The sequence below is a fragment of the Haemaphysalis longicornis genome, unplaced genomic scaffold (assembly GCF_048455015.1).
Source record: "Haemaphysalis longicornis isolate Haplotype H1 unplaced genomic scaffold, Haemaphysalis longicornis Haplotype H1 scaffold_5, whole genome shotgun sequence".
In the NCBI taxonomy this organism is placed as follows: Eukaryota; Metazoa; Arthropoda; class Arachnida; order Ixodida; family Ixodidae; genus Haemaphysalis; species Haemaphysalis longicornis.
Window position 1 is genome coordinate 49,429,936 of NW_027526385.1, and position 23,351 is coordinate 49,453,286.

Sequence of the window (23,351 nt, forward strand, 5' to 3'; positions counted from 1 at the left end):
GGTATCGAAACGTGCCATGTAGAAGTGGCAATGCGTTGAGCGCACTCGAAAAGTCGATCGCACTTCGCCTAACTCTGGATTGAAACTGCCGGTGTGACGGGTATAATAATCGTTAGCATTCACTGAGGTGTTGGAACACTAATGTCAGTAAATTAAGGTTGCACCATGCTAACTGCAGCCCTGTGAGATCGTACGGTGAAATTTTTTTCCCTATTTTTTGGCAAAATCAGTTGCCATTTGCAAGCCATGACATGTACGTCATTTTTACGTTAACTAAAGTTGCCAATGGGCCCTATTCAACTGCTTACGTTGCATCTTCAGCCAATCACAGAGAGGGCGTGGCCTGCGCGCGATAATGCTGAATGGCAAAGACGGGCCTACATTGTCATGCCCGCTGCATTTCGTCTAGTTTTTCGTTGCCAGCCAAGAATTGAGGGGAAATAAGGCAAACTTTAGAACTGTTGATAATGTGAAATGACAAAATGTTGAAAGCATACACAACCGCTTTGTCAACCGGTAGCACATGACCAAAATTAAGCCAACAAGAAGAGACGCGGCAATATCACTGTTCCCTGGGAATTTGTGCTGTCGAAAATAGGGCCCCTAGTCTTGGAACGTGCACAGGAAAAATGGCCACTCAGTGGATTGTAGCGGCATTATTTGGTGTAGGGGGTGCGGATGTCCCCGGGTTTGTGCGTGGGCTGATATTCTTTGATGTGATTCAAAAAGCCACTTGGGCCGTGTAGAACCTACAGAAGAAGCGGAGGCTTGCGCTGTGCGGGCCGAAAGTTGTGCACCTCTCCAGTAAGCCCAATTTCAAAGGTTCCAAACAGGCAAGCGTCTAGGACAATTGTCATCACCATCATCCCACTTGTAATCGTATCATCATTGGGCCTCCTCGATTTACCAGTCCTGGACGGTCCGCGGGCAGTCCGAGGACTGCCCCCGGACCGGAAGCCCCATAGGAATACATGGGAAAAACGAGCACCGGATCGTGTCTTGGGCAGTCCGCGGAAGATCCGGGACTGATAATCGAAGAGGCCATTGTTGCTGCCTCCAAGGCAGTCCCGGGCCACGGTATGTCATAAGTTAAGGCCTGATCGCGAGCCCGCACGAACAAAATTGCAACGGCCTTTGAATTATATGTGCGCGTAGACGATGCCGCGGCAAGAAATTCCGGAGCTCCAGGCGCCAAGGTGAGTGCGACCCCAAGAAACGGTGGGCTTTTCTTCGCTCCACTTTCATTGTTTAATCGTGTGTCAATATAAATACTTCCCGTTTCTAAGAAATTTGTTCATAATATGAGGAGTCTGTAGTAACGAATCAATCGTGAAATAACCATGACAAAAACACAGCTATCGTTGATTCAACCATGAGCAAATAAGCGTTTGTACTGGTCAGAGGGCCACATGTCAGCTACCTGAAGCGCATGTTCAGAATGTCTGTCTTGTTCAAACTGCGCGATCGCTACATCTTTTTACGTTTGGGGGTTTAATGCGTCCAAGCTACAGGAGCGCCAGGAAGCGCGCCGTAGTGGAGGGCTCCGGATTAATTTTGCCTACCTGGTGACCTTTAACGTGCCCCGAAAACTTAACACACGGGCGTTTTCGCTCTTCGCCTCCGCCTTAAAAGCAAGCCACCTTGGCCGGGGTCGAATCCGCGTTCTTGAGTTCATCAGAACAACACCGAAAGCAGCACTGAGCCACCGCGGCTGGTATCGCTACATCCAAGCCATGGCAAGCGGTTCAGACCTTTAGTCGGTCCTCCTTTACCTGCTTCCTACGGTGCCCGGTTTTCCTCCGATAGATATTCTAGGGAAGCTTCAGGATGTGCTTCCCTAGAATAGCTTCAGATACTCCCTAGTGTTGGCATCGTCGTCCATTCCCAAGAAGGCCTACGCTGGGTTCTTTTCACCGGACTGCCGAGGAGCTTCACAAAGTACCGGAGTGGACAGAAGTGGGGGGTGTTTATTAAGATGTCCTGTGAGAGTGGCCCTTCAGTCCAGGGATGGTGGCCCGCTTTTCAGACGGAGGCGAAAAGCTAAAACCCCCGTGTTCCAAGATTGCCGCGCAGGCAGAGTCGCAGGCTAAAGATCACCAGGTGGGCAAAATTAATCCGGAGGAGCTCCGGAATAATTTTGCCCACCGGGTGATCTTTGAGGTGTCCTGGTGATCTATGAGGCTCGCCGTATACTTGGCGAGCCTATCACCTGGGGTATGAGGCTACCCCAGGAGTAGCTTCGGCGCGGTACATACAAAAATTTGAATTTGAAACCACATCTGCGGATCTTTCTATTCCGTAGCAGCGGTGTTGGCGAGAACGTCTGTGTGACGCCAGCAGTTCACGATGGTTTCAGGTTTCATGGGGTTCCATGCCATGCTAAGTTTTCTAAGGCACCGCCTCAAGTTCACTTTTAAGTGCAGAGCACTTTATGGGCTCGCCTTGTCGTCGTAGCTCGCTAACGGTCGATGTCAAGCGACTGCCGGAATCAGGCGGCGCAGCGAGATAACGGACCCAAGTAGAGCCTGGTGTACCGCCGACGTCGTCAGGTAGTCACGCTGAGGCTTCGAAAACCACGCGGTTTAAACGGTTTAAATAGTCAACCATTCGAACCCCGTGAACCGCTGGCTCTTGTCATACATCTATCCGTTGTTGAGCTCAGAGAAAACTGCAGGTACATTTCAGGCAAAATCTGTGTGTATAACCAGGAGCCCCGCGTTCATTCATTTAGAAACGCCCGTTGGGTTGGTTTTTACGATAGTAAGCGAAAAAAGCGGCCGCACAAAAAAAAAATTGTGCATTCGAAATGACGCAGAAATGCTCCAGCCACGCAAGAAAGAAATGACGCGTTCGAAATGACGCAAAACAGCTCCAGCATACGAAATTAAAGCGAGCGCAAAAAGAACAGAACTCCCGTTGGCGAAGTTTCAGGCAGGGGGCGCGCGAGCACTGCGATGGCGGGAAATTTGATTTACATATTCATCAAGAGAGGAGTGAGACAGGGCGGCGAAGAGCGTGATGGGTGGTAGCGGGGAGCGGATATCGATGCCATCACCCATTGTGCTCTGCACTTCCGACAGCTTCCACATTAAGGGGAACGGCTTTAATTTTTTGGGGGGGTTCATTGTTTTTTACGGAGAGGCAATGGCGTGCAAGTTCGAGTTTGGGGTGTGCCTTTACAGCCCGAATAGTTCCTGCATCCCAAAGGCTGTATTTTGGCGGTAATGTCGGCAGGCGGAAAATTTTTAAGCGAGGCTTTCAGAACCCACGCCAACCCAGGACATGGTGCATTGTCAAGCAACAGAATCGTCCAACTCAAGTTTTCTTCCTTTATTTTCTTCCCTGTTCGGCTTTCCTGGCCCAACCAACCATCTTCGCTGTTAATAAACTTTTTTTTTTTCTGTTTGGTTGGTAAAGCCCATCCGAGATACCAATTAGAGCTACGAACAACAAAAGTAATTTCGAAAGCGCACTATGGCCTCCTTCGTTAAGTAGTTTTTCTAAGTTGTTCCCGCGACAACAAGACGAAAGTGCATGCGTTTACCCATTTCGTCCCTGAAAAGGGCGTGCACAGTCCGGGACGTAAGTTTCCCTCTTATCTGGGCAGAAATTCATTACCGGTCGCGGAAAATTTCGTCCAAATTGCGGGGTCGATATTAACAAGGAACGACTCTTTTCGCTTTTCATAACAATTGCTACCACGCGATCGCGATTGTATTGGATTCAGTCCGATGCTTTTAATGTCCGCAAACCAGTAATTTCGATAAACACATTTTCCAGTTTCGAAAATCGTAAAGTTTGATGATTTGCAAGAAAAATGCACAACTTAACGCTTTGCACCAAACATGCAGTTTGATGGTTAGCACTCAAATTGCGCAGTTTAATGCTCTTCACTAAAATTGCACAGTCATAGAGTTTTCACCCATTTTGATGCTTCGCAGTAATGCGCACCAAAATTGCACAGTTTGATGCTCTTCACTAAATAGCACAGTTATAGAATTTTCACCCATTTTGATGCTTTGCACTAAAATTGCAGTTTTATAATGCGCACCAAAATTGCACAGTTTTATGCTCTTCACTAAAATTGCACAGTTATAGAGTTTTCACCCATTTTGATGCTTTGCATTAAAAATGCAGTTTTATAATGCGCACCAAAATTGCACAGTTAGATGGTCTTCACTAAATAGCACAGTTATAGAGTTTTCAACCGTTTTGATGCTTTGCACTAAAATTCCACAGTTTTATAATGCGCACTAAAACTGCGCTGTTTGATGCTCTTCACTAAAATTGCAGTTATAGAATTTTCACCCATTTTGATGCTTTGCACTAAAATTGCACAGTTTCATACTTTGCACTTGCGGCGTTTTTCCTTCTTGAAACAGGTAGAGGCAAACAATGTCGCAAGGGGGATAAGCACGCACCTATCGGTGACAGTGACATGGAAACGAGCAAAGAGCAATACGGTGAAGGGGCACATAAGAACGACTACTGATAGCAGCACGCGTTGCATTCTATAGGACGGAGCAACCAGGTATAGGCGAAAAATTGCTGGGTACACACGCGCTGGCTATGAAAAATGATGGCAAAAAAAATAATTACCCGCCGCGGTGACTCAGAGGCTAAGGCGTTGTGCTGCTGAGCCGAAGGACGCGGGTTCGAACCCGGCCGCGGCGGCCGCTCTTCGGATGAAGGCGAAAAGTGAAAACGCCTGTGCGTCGAGATTTCCAGGAACCCTGAAACACTTTCGATAAGTACTTTCACTCTTTCATTCGCGTCTGCAACCGCTGCGAAAGCTATAGTTATGGCCAGCACGGAGCGGAAGTGCGTGATTTGCTGGGGTCGCACCAGATACGCCTTCCGTGTTTGCTCTGTTTTTGTGGCTTTTAAAGACAATAGTCTTTCTTGGGCTACTTAAACCCAGAAATTTTGGTCTGTCTGTCTGTGACTCGAGTCAGCCTCCCGGCCAAAGCAAAGTAGACATTGCGCAATAGTGTTTATACTCACAGCCAAAGGTAAACGTCTACGCCCAGTTTATATGTTCATACTTGTCAACTTTGTTGAACGAGAACAAGACATCACGAAAATATTTATAGTGTTCCTTTATTTAAAAATTCATGGGTGCTTGTTTTTTCGATAGTAAATGATATTCTACATCTACTGCAGAAAACCACCGCCTGCTATTGCCCGCGCCACTTCCAGGCGGCATATGAAAAGTCACGCGACAGCAGCAACGAAAGATGATGATGATGATGATGATGATGATGTCCTCGAAGATTTCGGCACGCACCCACAGGGGGATTGGCCAGGGCTAAATCGGTTGTTCCACTAGCTAGGTTCTACGTTCTGCTTGGAACGCACGTGGAGCACGGCCACGCGGTTCTATAAACCTTGAAGTCGGTCGCCTCGATTCACGCGCGTCACCGCCCTACTGCAGCGCTGGCATCGAGGAACCAGGCCTGTAGCAGTGGAACGCGGTAAATTCAAATTGCCTTGAGCAAACCCTTGGTGTGTTTACCTTGGGATGAGCGCGGCTGTACAGGAACAGCATGAGAGGTGAGCGGGAAAGCAAAAGGGGGCATTTCCTTGGCAAATGTCTGCTAAGACTATCGTCTTTTGACGGCATTTGCAACGAAAGGAGCAGATACGCTGCCATTTTTTTAAGTTGCTATCAAAAAGCGTTCATTGCTGCAACTGAAGGAAAACCGACCAACAGTCGCTACATAGCCTCAGTGACGTTATTCGAGCCGTCGAAGAAAAAAAAAAATCTTTTGAGCGAGTTTACAAGTTGTCTGATGGTCACAGAGCAGTAATTTTTGGCTGACGTACATTGCGACTCCCTAATCTATGTACTGGGTGTGTTGGGTGACTACGTTCTGCAAGCATTTAAGATTTCGAAAAAAGTTGGAAGAAGTGTTGCTGGGTCCCTTTAAAGATCCTCAGGTGGCCACACAAAATTAATCCGGAGCCCTCCACTACGGCGCGCCTCTTATCCCAGGCGTTGCTTCGGCCCATTGAACCCCATAACCTGCCAATTAATCATTTAAATGCCAGGTCACAAGCTGGTAACTCGCAGAATTCGAGGGCGTCGTAATTAGGCAAGCGAGCGGCGCCGGAAAATAGGCCGTAGCTTCCGGTTAGAAAACATGGCGGACGTTTCTTCGTTCAAGGATCGCGTCGGTTTCGCCGTTGTTGACACTACAGGACTGCGTCCGGCCCCTTGTGAATGGTTCTTATAGAAAGGTTTGATAAGAGACCTCCATGATAAGATAAATAATGGGTTTTGAGTGCTGCACTGGACTTGACTCTCGCTGGACAATGCAGAAAAACACTTGCGCATATAAAATGCTAACCGCGCTGAAAATCACAATATACGGATATCCATTTTTATAAGTGCAGTTAGAAAGCGATAATACGGTCCGCGTGTACTCATAGGGGTGATTGCATTACGAATATTTTGGAAAACACTGACACTTTTTCAAACGAAATTGTTCAAGTTTTAGATTATGTGTTCAGATGTTAATACTAAGTGGTGATAACGCGTTCAGAAATGACTTCTGTATCGTTCAACAGCTAGCGCACTCGAAATTCTGAACGTGTTGTTGCAAGATAACACAATTGAACTCTCAAACAATTTCAAGACTTATTTGATTGTAGGGTTTAACGCACCCACGCAACGCAGACGATGAGGCGCGCTGTAGTGGAGGGCTTCGGATTAATTTTGACCACCTGGGGATATTTAACGTGCGCCGAAACCTCGAACACACGGCCGTTTTTGCTTTTCGCCTCCATCAGAAAAGCGGCCGCCGCGGCCGGGAATCGAACCCGCGTCCTCGTGCTCAGCAGCACAAAGCCCTAGCCACTGAGACACCGCGGCGGGTATTTTCTTTAAGACATAAACTGGACGCTTTAACACACCTGCACCTTTAAATGCATTGTACCCTATAGCGTTCGGTATACTTAACTGATTCTCTTGTGGTCAAGGCGAATTGTGGATGCTGATGACGTTGTGGACGTTGGTGATTTTGCGCGAGCTTGTGCTACAAAAGAGCAAGAAATGCGAAACATTAGTAACTTGAACAATCAGCTGACTCTCCAGAATAACGGTTTGCTCCTTGCCATACATTGTGCCGACCGATAACCGATAGTGTCCGGGGGCGTGATGTGCTTCCCAGCAACGGATAACGGCTATCGGAGCCTCTGCGAAGCCGCTCGCAGGGGTGAGTGTACATAGTGTACATAGACTCTGCACTTCTCCCTCCTTGTAAGTCGCACGTTCATTCTTGCGTCTTTTCGCACACCTCCACGTGCCTACGGGGGACGATGCCATTTACTCGTGGACATTTGGGGTTTTGCGCGCCTTTCAACGATGTCACGAAATACCTGCCATCGTTGGCATGTCGAAATCTGCTCGGATCAGGCTATCTATCATATAAGGAGCTTTGTCGCTTCGTGAGGAATCCAGGTAATAAACGCAATAACGCAATGCGTAAAACGTTTTATCGAGCTTCCTGTGTTCAATGTAGAAATACGATGTAGTTACCCGCCGCGGTGGCTCATTGAAACGTTGTGCAGCCGAGCCCAAGGTCGTGGGTTCTACCCCGTTCGCGGTGGCTGCTTTTCTCATGAAGGCGAAAAGAGAAAACGCCCGTGTGTCAACATTTTCGGCTCACGATAAAGATCCCCAGGTGGTGAAAATAAATCCGGACCCCTTCACTACGGCGCGCCCGTATACCCCAGGCGTATCTTGGGTGCGTTAAACCCCAAAATTTGAATCGAAGAAATATGATGAGTTTTGCGCGCGGGTGACGCGTATTCAAACAAGGGCGAAAAGAGATAGGTGGGAACGCGGGGATCATTTGCTTCGTCTGATCCAGCGCAACCAGTTCTTCGGAACACGCACAGACCACATGAGATCCCCGCATGGCGCACTGCCAGCCGAAATTAAGCGCAACTATCCTAAACCGTGGTACGGACGACACACGATGAATGGAAGTGTCAATGAAACCACGGGGCGCCTCAGGCTGGTATGGCCGCAGCGTTTTGATCAGAGAACCCAGCATTTACAAGATTGCTTCTCGCACGGAGCGAGATCAGAAATACGCTCTGGCTTAGCCGATTCGTACAGTCGCTATTTAAAGATGGTCGCGGCAGCAGCAGCGCCGCGTTACGGGTTGTGCCATGGTTGTATCATGCAAGGGACTAAGAGGGGAAGAAAGCAGCGCTATATTTATCTCCAAACTTCTGAAATCGATCGCTATGCTGCTTCAAACATAGAATTTCATACTAATATATACTAGAGGGAAATATGTCGCCGCAGTCGCGGGCCGCCGTGGACGCGGCCCGACCGGCCGCCCGGAGAGGTGCTCGTTTCGCGCAGAAAATAGCGGCGGCGCTGTAGTCAACGACCATTGAAAGCGAAAGCGGCTGCTGGCCGCGCGCACGGCCGCGCGCCCAGCCGGGCCAGGAAACGCTTTACGCGTGGAGCGCTATCAATTTTTTCTGCGGGTCGTCCAATTGCTGAAATGTACTGTAGGTACAGTGGACTGTGGGTAACGAAATGAAAAATAAACGCTGCAGCTCATTTTGCGTTAGTTTTGCGTTTCCCGCTCGACAACAAGGAAAATTACGGATTTTCCTTCAGTGCAGAATTCGTAACGGATTCTAAATAAAGTAATTGCAGCGACATTTTCGCTATTCCAATGTCCCATAAAAAAGTATTTTGCGTTGAATTGACTAGAATGAACCAGTTCATGATTGATTTATGATTGTGTCCTTATTGGGCTGCTTGATGGACATGACACGAAAAAATATGAGGACTGGGATGATAGCCTCTCAGAAAAATTTCTTAGTTATTGTCTTGCAATTTACGCTCGGACTGCAGTTATGTGGGTTAATATCATAAGTTGTTGCGTTTTTTTTATTGCGTGAGTTGTTATTATAGCAGTATTTCAGCAGTGGCCCGCTTGGGATAATTACGGGTCACCGTGGTGGCCGAACAGAAAATAACACGCGCAAGCGAGAGATCTTTTAAGAGTGGTTAGCTCAGTTAGCTCAGTTGTCCCAATGACCGTCTTTCACAGAACTATTCCCGCAACGTTCTATTAATGGCACCACCTTTCACCTGATTCGATCAAGAAAACAGTTGAATCAGATTAACACAAATTTAATTCGCAAGTATGCTGAGAGTACAAATATACACGCACATAAAACAAATGCAAAACATAGATCAGAAGATATATTGACCGCGACAAAAATGAAATATAACACATCTACTATAGAGGTAAAGGTTCGAGAAGGCTAACATGGAGGTTCAAATAAACGGAACTGCAACAAATACACATTTTGTTTTCATTTTCAATAGCCCAGCAAATGAAATGTAACGCGGGAAATCATGCACAAAGTCTACACATGTAAAGGTTTAGGAATAACGGTAACATGGAGATTTAAATTGACATTTTTGGTCAACGCATTTTCATAACTCGCCCTCGATCATTAGCGACGGCTAAGTTTAAGGTGTTGCTCCCACCTCCGCATGTAATCACGGAACTTGTTTAAACATTTTATGTAGAAATGAATCCGTGTCGCAATGTATACAGAACCAAACCAAATTTGCGGTCAAGGTCTCACGTGCTGGTCGCAACCAACGCCGTTAAGGTGTTTGTTGTGAATAAGGGCTGCAGCACATACATAACGCTGTCATGCTGGAGCTCCTTGTCGCTGAAGCAACCGGTAAAAACGTCCTAGAGATCGCTAATAAACTTTAAAAAATGCGCGGAAGGATTCAGAAGTCTCCCAAATTACAAGAGGTAGTAAACACAGCGGCATCGTCCCCTGGCATGCAGGAAGCAGTAGTTGGTCCCGCAGGCTTGGCACTTCGTTTTCAGTACACACTTTCTTACCAAGTGCCTGCGACAGAGTAGGTTAATAAAATAAGCCCACTAACGACAGTACACGCGTCAACGGTATACAGTCAAACCCGGCTATAACGAACCCGGATAGAGCGAATTATGCTATATATCGAACAAAAAATATTTCAGTTACGGAAATACATGGGAAACATATTCCTTATAACGAAGTTCACATCGGATATATCGAACTCTGTGCGCCTAGAATGGCCGCCGAAATGCGTGGTCTCGAAGCGGCGATTGAGATGTGGATTGGCCGCGACTGAGACATTGCGCGTCGCACGGAGCGACGTGACGCCCGACACTTTACGTAACTGTTTCCGACGCGCGGGACTCACGACGGAACCCGCCCAGTCAGCGAGTCCGGGCCAAGACAGCAGCATTGATGAACTGTGGGAAGAGCTCGCCAATGTTCCCGATGATGTCGTGAGTGAGAGCCGTCCGACGCTTATAATGAAGCGCTTCCGGCAGTCGATGTGCTCCGCCAATGCTTCTTCGATTTTGGAGGACGCGGACTCGAACTGGTGCAAACAATGTTTCGTGTGGAGAATGCTATGCTAGTTGAAGCCGCCAAAACGAAAGAGTGATAACAAAAATCACCGCTTTTTTTTACAAAGTAGGCAATTGGGGCAGAAAGTAGCTTTATTACTTGCAATATATAGATGGATTACTTTGGGTGTGGTAATGTCTACTTTACTGTGTTCGTTTCTGCATGGGGGGATGGTGAAGTTGGGTAGGGGGGAGGGCTCCCGCGGATTGCGAACTCGTAACAATCAGCTCGTTATAGGCGGGTTCGGCTATATCGAACTATTGGATATATCGAACTAATCATAGTGCATATTGCAGTTCACTATAAACGGGTTTGACTGTATATAGGGGTATCCCAAAAGAAGGCTTTTGGTATTTTCGTTCCAAATAGGAACGTAAAAAACAGTAAACTTTTTGCAGCATAGAATGTGCGCCCCACCGCTTTTGCTTCATGCTCAGTCAAGAAGGGGAAGGGAAGAACATTCCTGGTGCCTGTCCGTCAAATTAATCCCTCGTTAACTTGAACTCTCATATATCTCAAAATATCTTCTCGAAACTTTTTCTCACCGTGTTTACCTCCCATAGGCGCTACGCATTTCAAAACGTTTTTTCGGAGGACCACGGATGTCTCGAAATACTGGCAGAGAGGACACAAGACAAAGTCCGCTGCAGGCAGCTGATAAGGTCCCCGTTCGAATGATTACTCCAACTACTCGCCGAACGCGGTCGTGAAGTGCAAGTTTAAGCGGACTACGCGTCCCTGTTACCGGAATTAATGCTGTCTGGCGCATAAGATAGCTGTGGACGACGCAGCTGATCATGCCGACGAGGAGGAGCCTCCAGAAGTGCCTACAACGGCAGAAACAACATACATGCTGTGTCTGCTTTGTAACAAGGTAGAATGTAGCGGTGGCGACCACCAATTCATGCGATGCGTTGAGAATTCTCGGTTACGCTTTTCTGGGATGCAGATGCGAACGCCGAGCGCAATACAGCTGTTTCTTTCTTCTGCAATAATAAAAGTTTCTTTTTCCTGCGAATTATTTTGCCTTCATTACGAAATCACCCTTATGCAATAGTGCTTTTGTTAGCAGCACTATATACATATATAGCTACATGTTATTTCAGGGACCTGGCTACAAATTTTCTGCATTTGATTTAACTCGAAACTCCGCGCTTATCTGAAAATTTTCAGCTAATTTTACGACTTTGAGTTCACGAGAGATTACTGTATATCAACAATTAACGTTTTCAGAAAACGCATACAAAATGAGAAAGTATCGTTGGGGGGGGGGGGGGGGGGGGGAGGGGAGGTCGATAATTTTATGGCGGGTCGTACTAGTTTAAAGTTTGCTCAAGCGGAGTCATAACGTTTCTGCGTCTACTTTCTAAGCCAGCTGACCAAAGGCGCAGGTTCGATTCCCGGCCACGGCGGCTGCTTTTGTGATGGAGGATAAAAGCGAAAAACGCCCGTGTCTTCGAGATTTCGGCGCACGTTAAAGATCCCCAGGTGGTCAAAATCCGGAGCCCTCCAGTAGCGCTTGCCTCATCGCCTGAGTAGCGCCGGTGCGTTAAACCTCATAATCCAAAATAAATCAGCTTCGCAAGCGCAAAACACCGCAGCGAGCAACGCAAATATTGCCGCGCGCAGGCTGGGAGCTGGTGCCGGGGAGCGCCGGCTGTTCAGTTGTTGACGACAGCAGCGCCGCCGCTATACCGGTTTTATTTTCTGCGCGAAAGTCGACCCGGCGGAGCAATGGGAGGGGCCGCCGCTCGGGCCACTCTAAAACTTCTAGTACACTCTAGCGTCATTGCCGCTAGCGACGTTCCTCGACTACTTGGCTTGGCTAGCCATACGGCTTCTTTTTTTGTTTCGAAGCCAAAAACAACAAAAAAGGGTAACAGTTTCTTCTTGTTCATGGTACATTAAGTTTCTAAATAATTACTGACAAATCAATCCTTTTCGAGTTTCAATTTTATAATAACAAAACAAATCTCATCAACCTTCTACAGTAACATTGTTGCGTTTTGCAGCCAGAGCCAACTTTTCAGCCTGTTCATGAGCCACGCCAAGGACAAGTGGCACGTGCCTGCCATGGAGGAAAGAAATGGTGCCTGCCCGGTACATGACGGAACGCTCGCTGAAGCGCGGCTCCCCTAGACAGTGGCGCCGGATTTCCCTCTAGTGTACATTAGTATGAAACTCTATGGCTTCAAAGGCCTGCCATTCGGTGGCTGCCATTTGACCTGTAAATGCGCACGCTGGCTTTCATTGCATGAGTAGTGAAAGCCACCCCAAACTTTCATTGCACAAACAATTGATGGCCCATGTCTTCAAAAATTTTGCGCCGTCAATATTTGAACAGAAAGCATCAGAAGCGCACAGAACGACAGGGTGCATGCGGAAAGAGGGGACGTCAAGCCGAGCTGGCAATGGTGGCGCTGCCATAACACAGCTGCCGCCATTTCCATGGGGATTCAGTGGCTTGACGCGTACGCCGCCCGGCGTCCCAGTATAAAATGGAGTGTGTTGCGAGCACAGGGCCGAATAGGTGGTAAAAGATTGAATGGACTTGACGGCGACGACACGGTACGACATGACGACATGCAGAAGAAGTGACAGGCAGCCAATCGCGCAACTAAAGCGGGAAAACTGCACTACCGAGACGGTTAGAACGCAAAGCACAGTTGACACTTGACACGGTGTGCAAAAAAAGTGCGAAAAACGCCGTGTTGTGGGATTCTAAAGCAAGAGAGAGAGAGAGAGAGAGAAAACATTTAATAAGCTCAAATGTGAGAGTGGAACCCTAGTGCGGGAATCCATGCGTTGCTCTCGTCTTCTTGGCCTGTGTCACCAGGAGAGTCTGGTCCTCCGGTTGACAGCTGGTTCCCTAAGTTTTGCTGAGTGATGGGTGAGGGCACGGGAATTTTTGTCTGGTGGTCCGGTAAAATTGAGTAATGTCCTGATAGGTGAGAAGTGGCGTCGGAGCTGCGGTGACCTCTGGGGTTTGGTGGGCCAGTTCGCGAGCCTGTTGGTGGGCGAAGTTGTTGCTCGTTACAGAGGCATGGGCAGGTGTCCAAAAGATCGCCACTCGGTGAGATGGACGGTATCGCTGATGTACCCGTAGGGTCGTTGGTGCCACCCTCCCTGAAAGGAAACTGCGGCAGGCTGCTTGAGAGTCAGTGATAATGACTCTGGTGCATTGGATGAGGGCTAAGGCAATTGCGAGTTCTTCGGTGTCTCGAGGGGATGTCGTACGGATGGATGCGCACGAAATTACATGGTTTTTGGATGTTGTGACTGCAACCATGGTTTGATTGTCAGCGTAGCTCGCCGCATCGGTGTAGGACACGTCAGGGCGATTGCCATATAAGCGTTCGTGGGCTTGGCTGCGGGCGGCCCTGCGCTCGGGGTGGAGGTCGGGGTTCATATTCTTTGGTAGGGGCCGTACAGAGATATGTTTACGCCACTCGTGTAACAAAGGGGCCAGGTGGGTTTGTTCTGCACAGGGCCAGTGGATGCATGGCAGAACAAAGCGGCCTGCTTGAGTGTGTGTCAGACGGAGGCGCTGGCTTGCGAGATGACCTTCAATGAGTTCCTCAATGGTGTTGTGAAGACCCATTTGAAGAAGCTTGGTTGTCGATGTACTCATGGGGAGCCCGAGGGCTTGTTTTAATGCCTTCCGAATGATCCTGTTTAGTGCTTCAATGTCGGGTTTGGTTAGAGCCATGTATGGGGCGACATATATAGGTGAGGCGAGAAATGACGAAAGCTTGAATTAGTCTCATTGTGTCCTTTTCCTTCATTCCTCGATGCCGGTTAGTGACCCGCCTAATCATATGCACGACTTGATCAGACATATTACGTAGTTTTGACAAGGCAAAGTCGTTTCGGGTATTGGCTTGTATGGTAAGGCCTAATATCTTGAGTGAGTGGCTAGGTTTGATCCAATGGCCGTCAAAGGATATTTCGATGGGCTCGACGTGGTGTCGTGGGGGGTGTTTACGGATGATGACAAGTTATGATTTTTGCGGTGAACAATGTCAGCCACAAGCCTGGGCGTAATTATTGACTTCTTCGGCTGCCCGCTGCAATGTGCCCTGCAGCCCACCGAGAGAGTCTGTGTCAGTCCAGAGGGTAATGCCGTCTGCATACAGTGCGTGGTGAAGATTCGGTATCTGCTCTAGCTCTCCTGGTAGACCCAGAAAAACGATATTGAAGAGGAGTGGAGACAGTACCGAGCCTTGCGGTGTACCGCGACTGCCAAGAGAGATTGGTTTGGATTTTATATATCCAATTTTGAGCACAGCCTGGCGGCCTGTGAGGAAGTCCGAAATGTAGGAATAAATTCGGTTGCCACAGCCAGTATTATTAAGGCGGGAGAGAATCGCTGCGTGCGCAACGTTGTCGAAGGCCCCTTTTAGGTCCAGGACCAAAATGGCTCGAGGGGAGTGGCGAGTGGCAGGTGCAATTACCTCTTCTTTGAGTCGCAACATAATATCCTGGGTGCTTAAATGTTGTCAAAAGCTGAACATTGTTTTTTGCCCGCTTTAGGAATGAAGCGGACTTCGGCGGTTTTTCATTGAATAGGTAGGCGGCCAGATGTCCAAAATTCCTTGAGGTGTTTAAGCAGTATGGCAAGTTCATCGTCACCTCGAGCTTATAGGTTACTTGGTCAGGACCCGTGACACTCCTTTTCTTGCATTCAGCCAGGGCTGCATCCAGTTCAAAAAGTTAAGTGCACATAGGGACGAGCCAAGCTCACGAGGGCGAAGGTGATGTGATCAAGGATTGTTAGAGATCTACCAATGAATTGTCCATTACTTTTTGTTAAACCTAGTATGCATACCCTACATACAGTTGAAGAAAAACATGGCAAAAAAATGGCTCCAATCCACGCTGTGAAGGTGGTCAGACAGCAAAGATTTAAACGACACCCACAACCATTGCCCGTGCAACGACACTTGAATTCCCACACGTGGCTCTGCAAAGAGTGAAACCAGAGATTCTGCCAGCCGTTACCTGGAATTTGCGGGTACGGCGTCCCGAACGCAGCAGTAGCGTCGTTCACGGCCGGGATAGAGTGGTGGACGCCCCCGCAGTAGCCCGGCCGTGAGTAGGAAGGAAAAAAAAAAAAAAAAAAAAAAAACGGAGTAGCGTCTTTCGAAGGGGGAGACAGCGGAATTAGCCATCCTGATGGGCTAGTTTAAGGCTACACCACCGCTCGGCACAAGTGCGGACACCGAAACAATTCGGGATGTGAGCTTAGTGATTCCCATTTATACCGACTTAAACTAGCTACTTTAGTAAGTTTGAGAATTGCTAGGAAGCTGAGGGAACTTTTATTATCGCTATTTATCAGAACCAGTTGCTACTTTCGCCTTTGTAATACCTCTTAAAACACAACCGAATTGGTATTCCCCAATTTAGAAAACGGAGTTTCATTCGTGGCAAGCCGTGCGCAAAAGGTAGCGTTTCTCTTGCGGCCAGATGTCTGTACGTGGTTTGTTCATTTTGTTTTCTCGCCCTGCAAACCAATCCGTAACGTATGTTTAACGCCCGTGTATAGGATATTTCGGCGCACGTTAAAGATCGCTAGGTGGTCAAAATTAATCCCGAGCCCTCCACTACGGCGCGCCTCATCGCCTGAGTTGCGTCGGCGCGTTAAACATAACAATCAATCAATAAACGTATGTTTGCCGTACGACCACTTAATTTCGTGGGGTGCGGGTTACCTTGGAGGTGCTGTCGAACAAGTTAATCAAGCCGTGCGCAGGCAGCGCACAATGGACGCGAAGCTCCGCCAAAACAGGCCCAAAACAATCGTTGCTAAAGCAGACGACAAAGCCGTACCGCCGATGCCGCCGCCGGCGAGCAAGCGCTTCCGCGCGGGGAACGCCGCGCCATCTCTAGTGTGCTCCGTGAGTGAAACTGTCCGCCCCCCTCCTCCCGCCGCCGCCTCCGCCGCGTTGGGAGTTTCTTGTCCCGCACGCCACGCACGGAAGAACTGTTGGCTGGTAGAGCTAGAAAGCTTTGATTTAAAAATTGAAACAGCCTGAACTCCAGTGGGGAGCACTATAAATGATGAATGGGGTAGATATCCAACGAGAATCATTCCTTATCTCATGCGCTACGCGAGGTCCGAGACGGGTCGTTTGTGAAGTGCTTTCCGAAGGGCGATCTGCCGCCGCGTAGGGGTACGCGGCTTCTCGCCGCGTACCTCTGAGGCTCGCCGATTGCTCAACGCTGCTTCAGAACGGCGGTTGGTGCTTGCGACATTTGGGTGGCTTTTCGTTTACGTACGAAGTTCCACGTTCGTTCTTGAATGGCAGCGTGGCTGCATGACAGCATCGGGCAGCCTAGGCGCCCTTACGTTTGCGCTCCTCATACTTGACTTGAGTGAGCAGCTTCCTATAGGAAAAGGAGGGGAAGGGTGGGGGAATTTATGGTGGTTATCAAGCTTCTAGGGAAACGTGCGTGTCAGATTTGTGTTCACGAACTGTATGCTCACTTCACACGCTCCTTCCACCCTCCCCTCACTCCGGTCCATACCCCACCATTCCATTTCCTCCACACTCTGACCGAAAGTGAAATTTACCTACCACTCCTCTCTCCCTCCCCTTCTTAAAGAGGCCATGAAGACAAAACACAACTTCGCGCAATTTGAAAGAAATTGCCTTTTGTTACTCGCTGCCACGAAGGTCGTTTTTTTTTAATTTTTTGAAATTATTTGAATTTTTTTTGAAAATATGGGCTGGAGTGACGTAATGTGGTTCAGCACTAAAAAAATGTTATCAGTGTTATGGCGCTAGACACATGGACGACTGGTGCATGCGATTGGCATGCGACTGATCGTTACGACTGTCGCCGCGACTAGTCATACGCGCGAGTTTGAGACACATAGTCCGATGCGCTCATTCGATGCGTCGTCGGTGCCGCTCCGCCCGCTGTTTTTGCTCCATGGTTACTTCCCTGTTTAGGTGCACTAAGACCGGTTTGCATATGTGCAAGAGAAATCCGAGCAGGAAAAGAAAACATTTATCAACTTGAAGTGAAAATGAATAGTGTTATTACGTTATACATGACATTTTTATATGTTCAGTGCAGCGTCGTGGGAACATTTAGCACCCATGATTCCGCTCGTCTCGCCGCGGTGGTTCAGTGGCTAAGGCGTTGTGCTGCTGAGCATGAGGACGCGGGTTCGATTCTTGGCCGCGGCGGCCGCTTTTCTGATGTAGGCGAAAAGCAAAAACGCGCGTGTGTTCGAAATTTCGGCGCACGTTGAAGATCCCCAGGTGGTCAAAATTAATCCGGAGCCCTCCACTACGGTGCGCTTCATCGCCTGCGTTGCGTCGGCTCATTAAACCCTACGATCAATCAATAAGTTTCATGTTTTCTTTGTATAACGCTAGGTTTGTGAGATCAAGCTGATCAGATGTGGTCTAGATAACGTACAATCTACCGGCGATGAAAAGTGATCAAAGAACAGAAATAAGGTTTGGCGCAGCGAAAGACACGGGCGGTGAAAAGGACGGCACGGGCGATAACTCGCAACTGGTTTTTATTGAAAAGACGACATGCATATATACATCCGGTGTAATCACACACGTGGGCTAAAAAAAATTTTAACAGGCATCCGGTGAGGGCACATATCAACAAACATCAAGAAAGTTATCCAAGAACGCACATTATTTTGCGTAGATTAGCATCAGTAAAGATCGTTTCCCCGAAGTCCGGTGTCGATCAGGAACCCAATCGCCCGGGCTCCGGTTGATTTGGCAGGAGGCTGGCTGGGCGATGGTGTTGAAGTTCTTGGAGACGGCGGTCGAATTGACGAACTCGAGGCGTTGAGGTTGATTAAATGAAACGAAGGGTTTATATGCAGCTATTTACAGTGGGAAAACTGGGTACATGAATAATAAAAGAAAAACTGTAAACTTCAGCTAGACGCTAGCTCCGAGTGCGCACAAATCACTCGAGCTCCACAACTTCGTCTAACTCTCCTATCCTCGGAGCGTGCACAAACCGCTCGAGAAACCACGGCCGAGACTCTGTCTCGCCGCAAGATCCGTCTAGTTTCCCGGTGCGGCGCTGCACCCTAAACCTCCGACGCGATCTTAACCTCGACTAGGGGGCTCCTAAATCCCAACCTAGCGTTAACGGTCGAGACTCCTTGTCCCGCGGGAACTGCCAGCTCAGCGCTCAGACAAGAACGATTTCCAACGGCCAAGTTCGGCCTTATAAAACCTCGAGATCACACTCTCTCGGGAACGCCCCTGTAGCGTTCATACACGCGTATGGGAGTGCCCAAATTCACGTAGACAGCTGTCACTCAGCACGCCACGGAATATTCAATGAGGCGCCGCCATCTTCGGGTCAACGGCACGCTCGCAAACGAGCAGGTTGTGCGACCCCGCGGGGTGAAAGCCAAAGACGGCGACAGTGCGTCATGCTGACCAGGGCGCGACAACAATGGAGACGCTGGTAATCCCCTCACCCTGGCGCGTCGAGCCGACGTTCCTGGAATTCGGCGGCGCCGTCGGCTTTCTCAATGGGGGATTAACCCTGAGGTATGCAGTGGGCCAGACAATCCGCCTCCCGTGCGCGCCGTGACGAATTAGCGTCGACTGCAGCGCAGTGTCGGCAGTGCTACGTCGCTAGACAGAGCGGCGGGTTCTCACGCGCAGCCCGGGCGCCCGGCCGCTAATATCATAAGTGGACCTTACAGCACCGATGGCACGCTCACGCAGTTATCTCCCTTTCGCTTAATGTAAAAGGCTTCCGCTACTTCACGTGCCCTTACGTCCGACTTCGTTTCAAAATGTTTGTTTTGTCAAATTCGGGTACACAGTGACAGTCCTTGCAGTGGGACGGCAAGTGTGATCCCGTCCCGTTTTTCATGGAAAGGGCGTGCTCTCGTAGTCGCTCGTTTACGCATCGACCAGTTTGGGCTATGTATATATGCTACAATCCAACGGTACCTGATACACAACACCTTCAATGCAATTTTCAAAATGGTTTAGCGTGCTTCTTATCGCATGTTTTGGGACGTTTCCTTGTAGGGTCGGTTCGTGCGCATAGCGTGCCAAGTTTAAGCGGTGCTGAAAACACGACTGGGCGACCTTATACCTCGTGGCGACCTTCTTTAGATTATGCGCGACTCGGTGCACGTAAGGTATAACTTCAGGGCGTGTTTTTTTGTGCAAAGCTTTTTTTAAGGCAGTTTTTGTTTTGCGAAGCAAAGCCTCAGTCACGCCAGTGAGCATTGAGCGCGGAAAGCCGGCGGCTTCTAGTCTGGTCATCTGATGGCCAAAACTTTTTTCCATGGCATGCTCACATGATTTGTAGAGAGCAAATTGGAGGCACAAGGCCTCTATAGCTTGCTTCACCGTCTTGGAGTGTGCCGAATCGTAAGGTAGCAGTTTCTTGGCGGTTCGGGGTGAAAATTCCCAACAAACGTGGTCGTCTAAAAAGTTAAGGTTAAGATCTAAAAACTGGAGACTACTGTGAAGGGGTAGCTCATGAGTAAAAGTTAAACCCTTCCCATTCCGATTAAAAAGGTCTAAAATTTCAGCCACAGTGCTGGGGTAGGTGGCTTTGTCTTGTTTCTTCAATAGGACCAGAAAATCGTCAACGTACAGTCGGAGACTTAATTTTGCAGACCACGCGAGCGCGTGGCAAAAGCCACCGATGCGTGCTCTGGAGGCCCGGCGCCTGTTGTCGAGATCGGCGCGGCGCGCATACGCGTCCTGTTTTACTCGCAGGCACGCCGATTTTCTCGCTTCCTGCAGCGGCGCTGCAATGGTCACTCAAGCACCGCATAGCGACGCCTTTGTAGCATTCCTCTCTTCCCGATGGCACATTTGGGGCCTAACGTGACGATTGCGAGGGCTTTGGCGCAAGTGCTCCTCGCGTCCTGATAAACACTTGCGCGGAATGTTTTATTTGTTTGTTTTGTGCTTTATCGCGTATAGACGATGAGACTAGCGGCTTGCGAACGGCGTCCGCGAATGAAGCGCGTGCGAAGCACAGCTTCACAGTACCGCGGTATACCGACGACGAAATGACAACTGTATGAATAGCGAACCTTTATTCACCTTGTTTATTTTGTAATTCGTCCACTGAACATATATTTCAGCTCGCTCTCCGCCGCTCATAAAGTAGGCGATTTGCAAGTTTGATGAAAGAAATTGCTTCGGTGTTTTTGCTGCCTACTTCATTACTCAACAATTATAGAAGTATGTACAGTGCTCAGCGATTGAAACGCGATACTCGGAGCGCGTGGCTGCCGGTGATTGTTGCGCCACAGGTGAGTGCTTGTGAAAGCGAGCTGACACATTGTGGTATACGTTGAGGGTGAGAGCTTTCATGACGCATGCTTAGTGCATCCGGGAGACAGCCCTTCAGTGTGTGGTTCTTGCCCGCGCCATAGGGGTGCTACATGTCATGGCTTCAAGACGCTGCGCCTGCGTGCTGTGCGCGACACGATAACACATCGCGATAAATGCGCATTCAAATTCTTCATAACGCGCGAGGTGCCAGCTCGCCCAGCTTCGCGCGGAGCGGCGCGGCATGCAGGCGCAGCACGCAGGCGCAGCGTTTTGAAGCCATGGCATGTCGCACCCCTCTTGCGCCGCCAAGAACCACACACTGAATGGCTGTCCCCCGGATGCAGTCAGCATGCGTCACGAACGCTCTCAACCTCACCGTATACCACAATGCGTCAGCTCGCTTTCACAAGCGCTCACCTGTGGCGCAACAAGCACCGGCAGCCACGCGCTCCGTGTATCGCGTTTCAATCGCTGAGCACTGTACGCACATAAATTGTCTGTTCGCTTTGCCCGTCGGCATTATTCAAAACGGCACCTCGGGTTCCCATCGAGGAACGCCATAACATTATTCACTACTACGCCATAACCGTGACGGACCGGCTGCGGCGCTTCCAGAAATACAAACCGACGGGGTGAGCTAGCGTAGATGAATGCGATTTTATTCCTAGATGGCCCGCGGAGAGCATACATTTGTCTTTCAGGTAGCGCCAAGAAAGTCTTCGGCTAGCCTCGCCACTGAAGTTAAGTGCTGCCTCTGCGGTTTCAGTCTTTTCATTGCTACTTCTTACGCTTCGGGATTTCATTACTTCCGCATCTCAGCACCTTTTCCGTCAAAGTTATTATAAGAAAGAAATTCTCTGTTTTAAACCTCGCAGCCGTTGTACACCGCCATCTTCGTCCCCGACATGTCTTTCCAACGGTTAGTCCGCCTGGCATCTGCCCTTCTAGCTACTCTGGCGGTCTGCGTCTCCGGGAATGACAGACCGATAATCGGTGAGTGCCGTGCGCAAAACGACTTTGTCTCCGCATTTTATTATTCGAATGATGGACAAACTTTGCTAACTTTCCTGTAGTACTGTTAGAAGACCATCCATTATTTTTCATTAAACGCATGAAGAGTTTTTTAAATGGGTCGAATTCACAAACCGTAACTGAGCCAGATAAAATTGTTGTGACGAGAAAAACTCGGCAACTTTCCCCCGGAAAAGCTGTTGCAACGAAATAGGTCAGATAACGCCCCGCGAACGCGTACGCAGACCGTACTGCGTATCGACAATGAGCCATGTCCTGTTGTGGCATGGATCAAAATAAGCCAAATCCGTTTTCCCAATGGGAGTGTGCTTTTGGCGTAACGTAGTATTGCCAAAATGGCAGCCTCCTGGTGAGTTCCCGCCTGACAATTCGGACGGTCAGGCGGGAATAATTAATTAGGATACTAGAAATTAATTACTTGAATAAATAATTGGTAATTATTTACTTACCTTTTAGTTACTTGCCGCAGGAAATTTCCTCGAGCTGACATGTAAAACGCCATATCATAGCTTTGAAAGCATTGCATTTATGTCCGGTGACAAAGTTTTGCTTTTTTCTCAAATTCTGCTTGGGTAGATTTGATTTGGGCGAGTTGCAAAAGTAATGGCGGACCCCAGGATGAACTGTGCTGACGCGTGTCGTAATGTCCAGCAGTTTGCACATGCTGCTAAGGTCGCCCACACATCTCTAATGTCCGCCTTTTGAGGATCACTTTCATGCTGATGCGTGTCATATTGTAGAAAGATTTGCTATTACAGCTAATGGTCGCCCAAACACTTATTTGCTGCCTTTAGTGTGTCTGAAACACTTTTCCATTTCTGGCGTGTTGGGCACAAGCGGGCGTTAAAAGATGTGCCACGCAGATAACAAACGTTGATGTCATGCGGCGAAGCCACATTTTTGCATCAAGACTGAACTTTGGTGAAACACGATAAATAGAGGGGAGAGAGAGAATTTGGGGAAGGCTTCGCACACTCATGAAGGATTCTGACGTTCCACCTGGGTTCCGCGGACCCTCGTTTGAGGACCACTGCATAACCTAACGGATAAAAGATGTTTCGGAACCAGGTATTATTTGACCCCGAAGCCTGGAAGCAAGAAGGGGTGCATGATGTTTTGCAGATGTGAATTTAGAAGCGTCACAACCTTCCAGAGAAGGAGTTCTGTGCGGTTATTCCGATATCGGGTGTCGTGACAAAACAGCACGCGACAAACCAGCATGGTGTCAGAACACTACAGGGACAAAACAACGCAGCTGCAACACAGTGCAGCGAAAAAAAAAAACAAAAAACAAAAAACATCACAGCGACAAATGCCGCGGCATTTGTCGCTGTGATGTTTTTTGTTTTTTGTACGGCGCCGTCTGAACGGTACCGTTCAGACGGCGTTCAGAACGACACCCTCTGAACGTTACCGTTCCGCCGCCAGTGCGTAAAAGGGCTTAACGCGTAGTTTTCGTTTCCCAGGAGACTCAGCAACGCGAGTTTGATAAGATTCAAACTTCGTGAGTAAACCGCGTTGCGGTGACAGTGACTTGCTGCAGCGGAGAGCGAG

At 48.8% G+C, this 23,351-nt stretch overlaps 1 protein-coding gene across 3 annotated transcripts in view; it reads left to right on the forward strand.

Annotated features, from left to right (window-relative positions):
* Window positions 1-383: 383 nt before the first annotated feature.
* LOC144138200 (gamma-glutamyl hydrolase-like) overlaps window positions 384-23,351 on the forward strand; it is a 49,453-nt gene continuing 26,485 nt past the window's right edge. Inside the window, exons 1-2 of one of the 3 annotated variants that reach the window (XM_077670378.1) lie at window positions 384-1,196; window positions 21,641-21,758. In XM_077670378.1, the coding sequence (XP_077526504.1) occupies window positions 21,671-21,758 (88 nt within the window). In that variant the 5' untranslated portion in view covers window positions 384-1,196; window positions 21,641-21,670. Of the gene's footprint in view, window positions 1,197-7,124; window positions 7,262-21,226; window positions 21,398-21,640; window positions 21,759-23,351 lie in introns of those variants that run through there. The other 2 variants (XM_077670375.1, XM_077670377.1) reach the window with 2 other exon arrangements.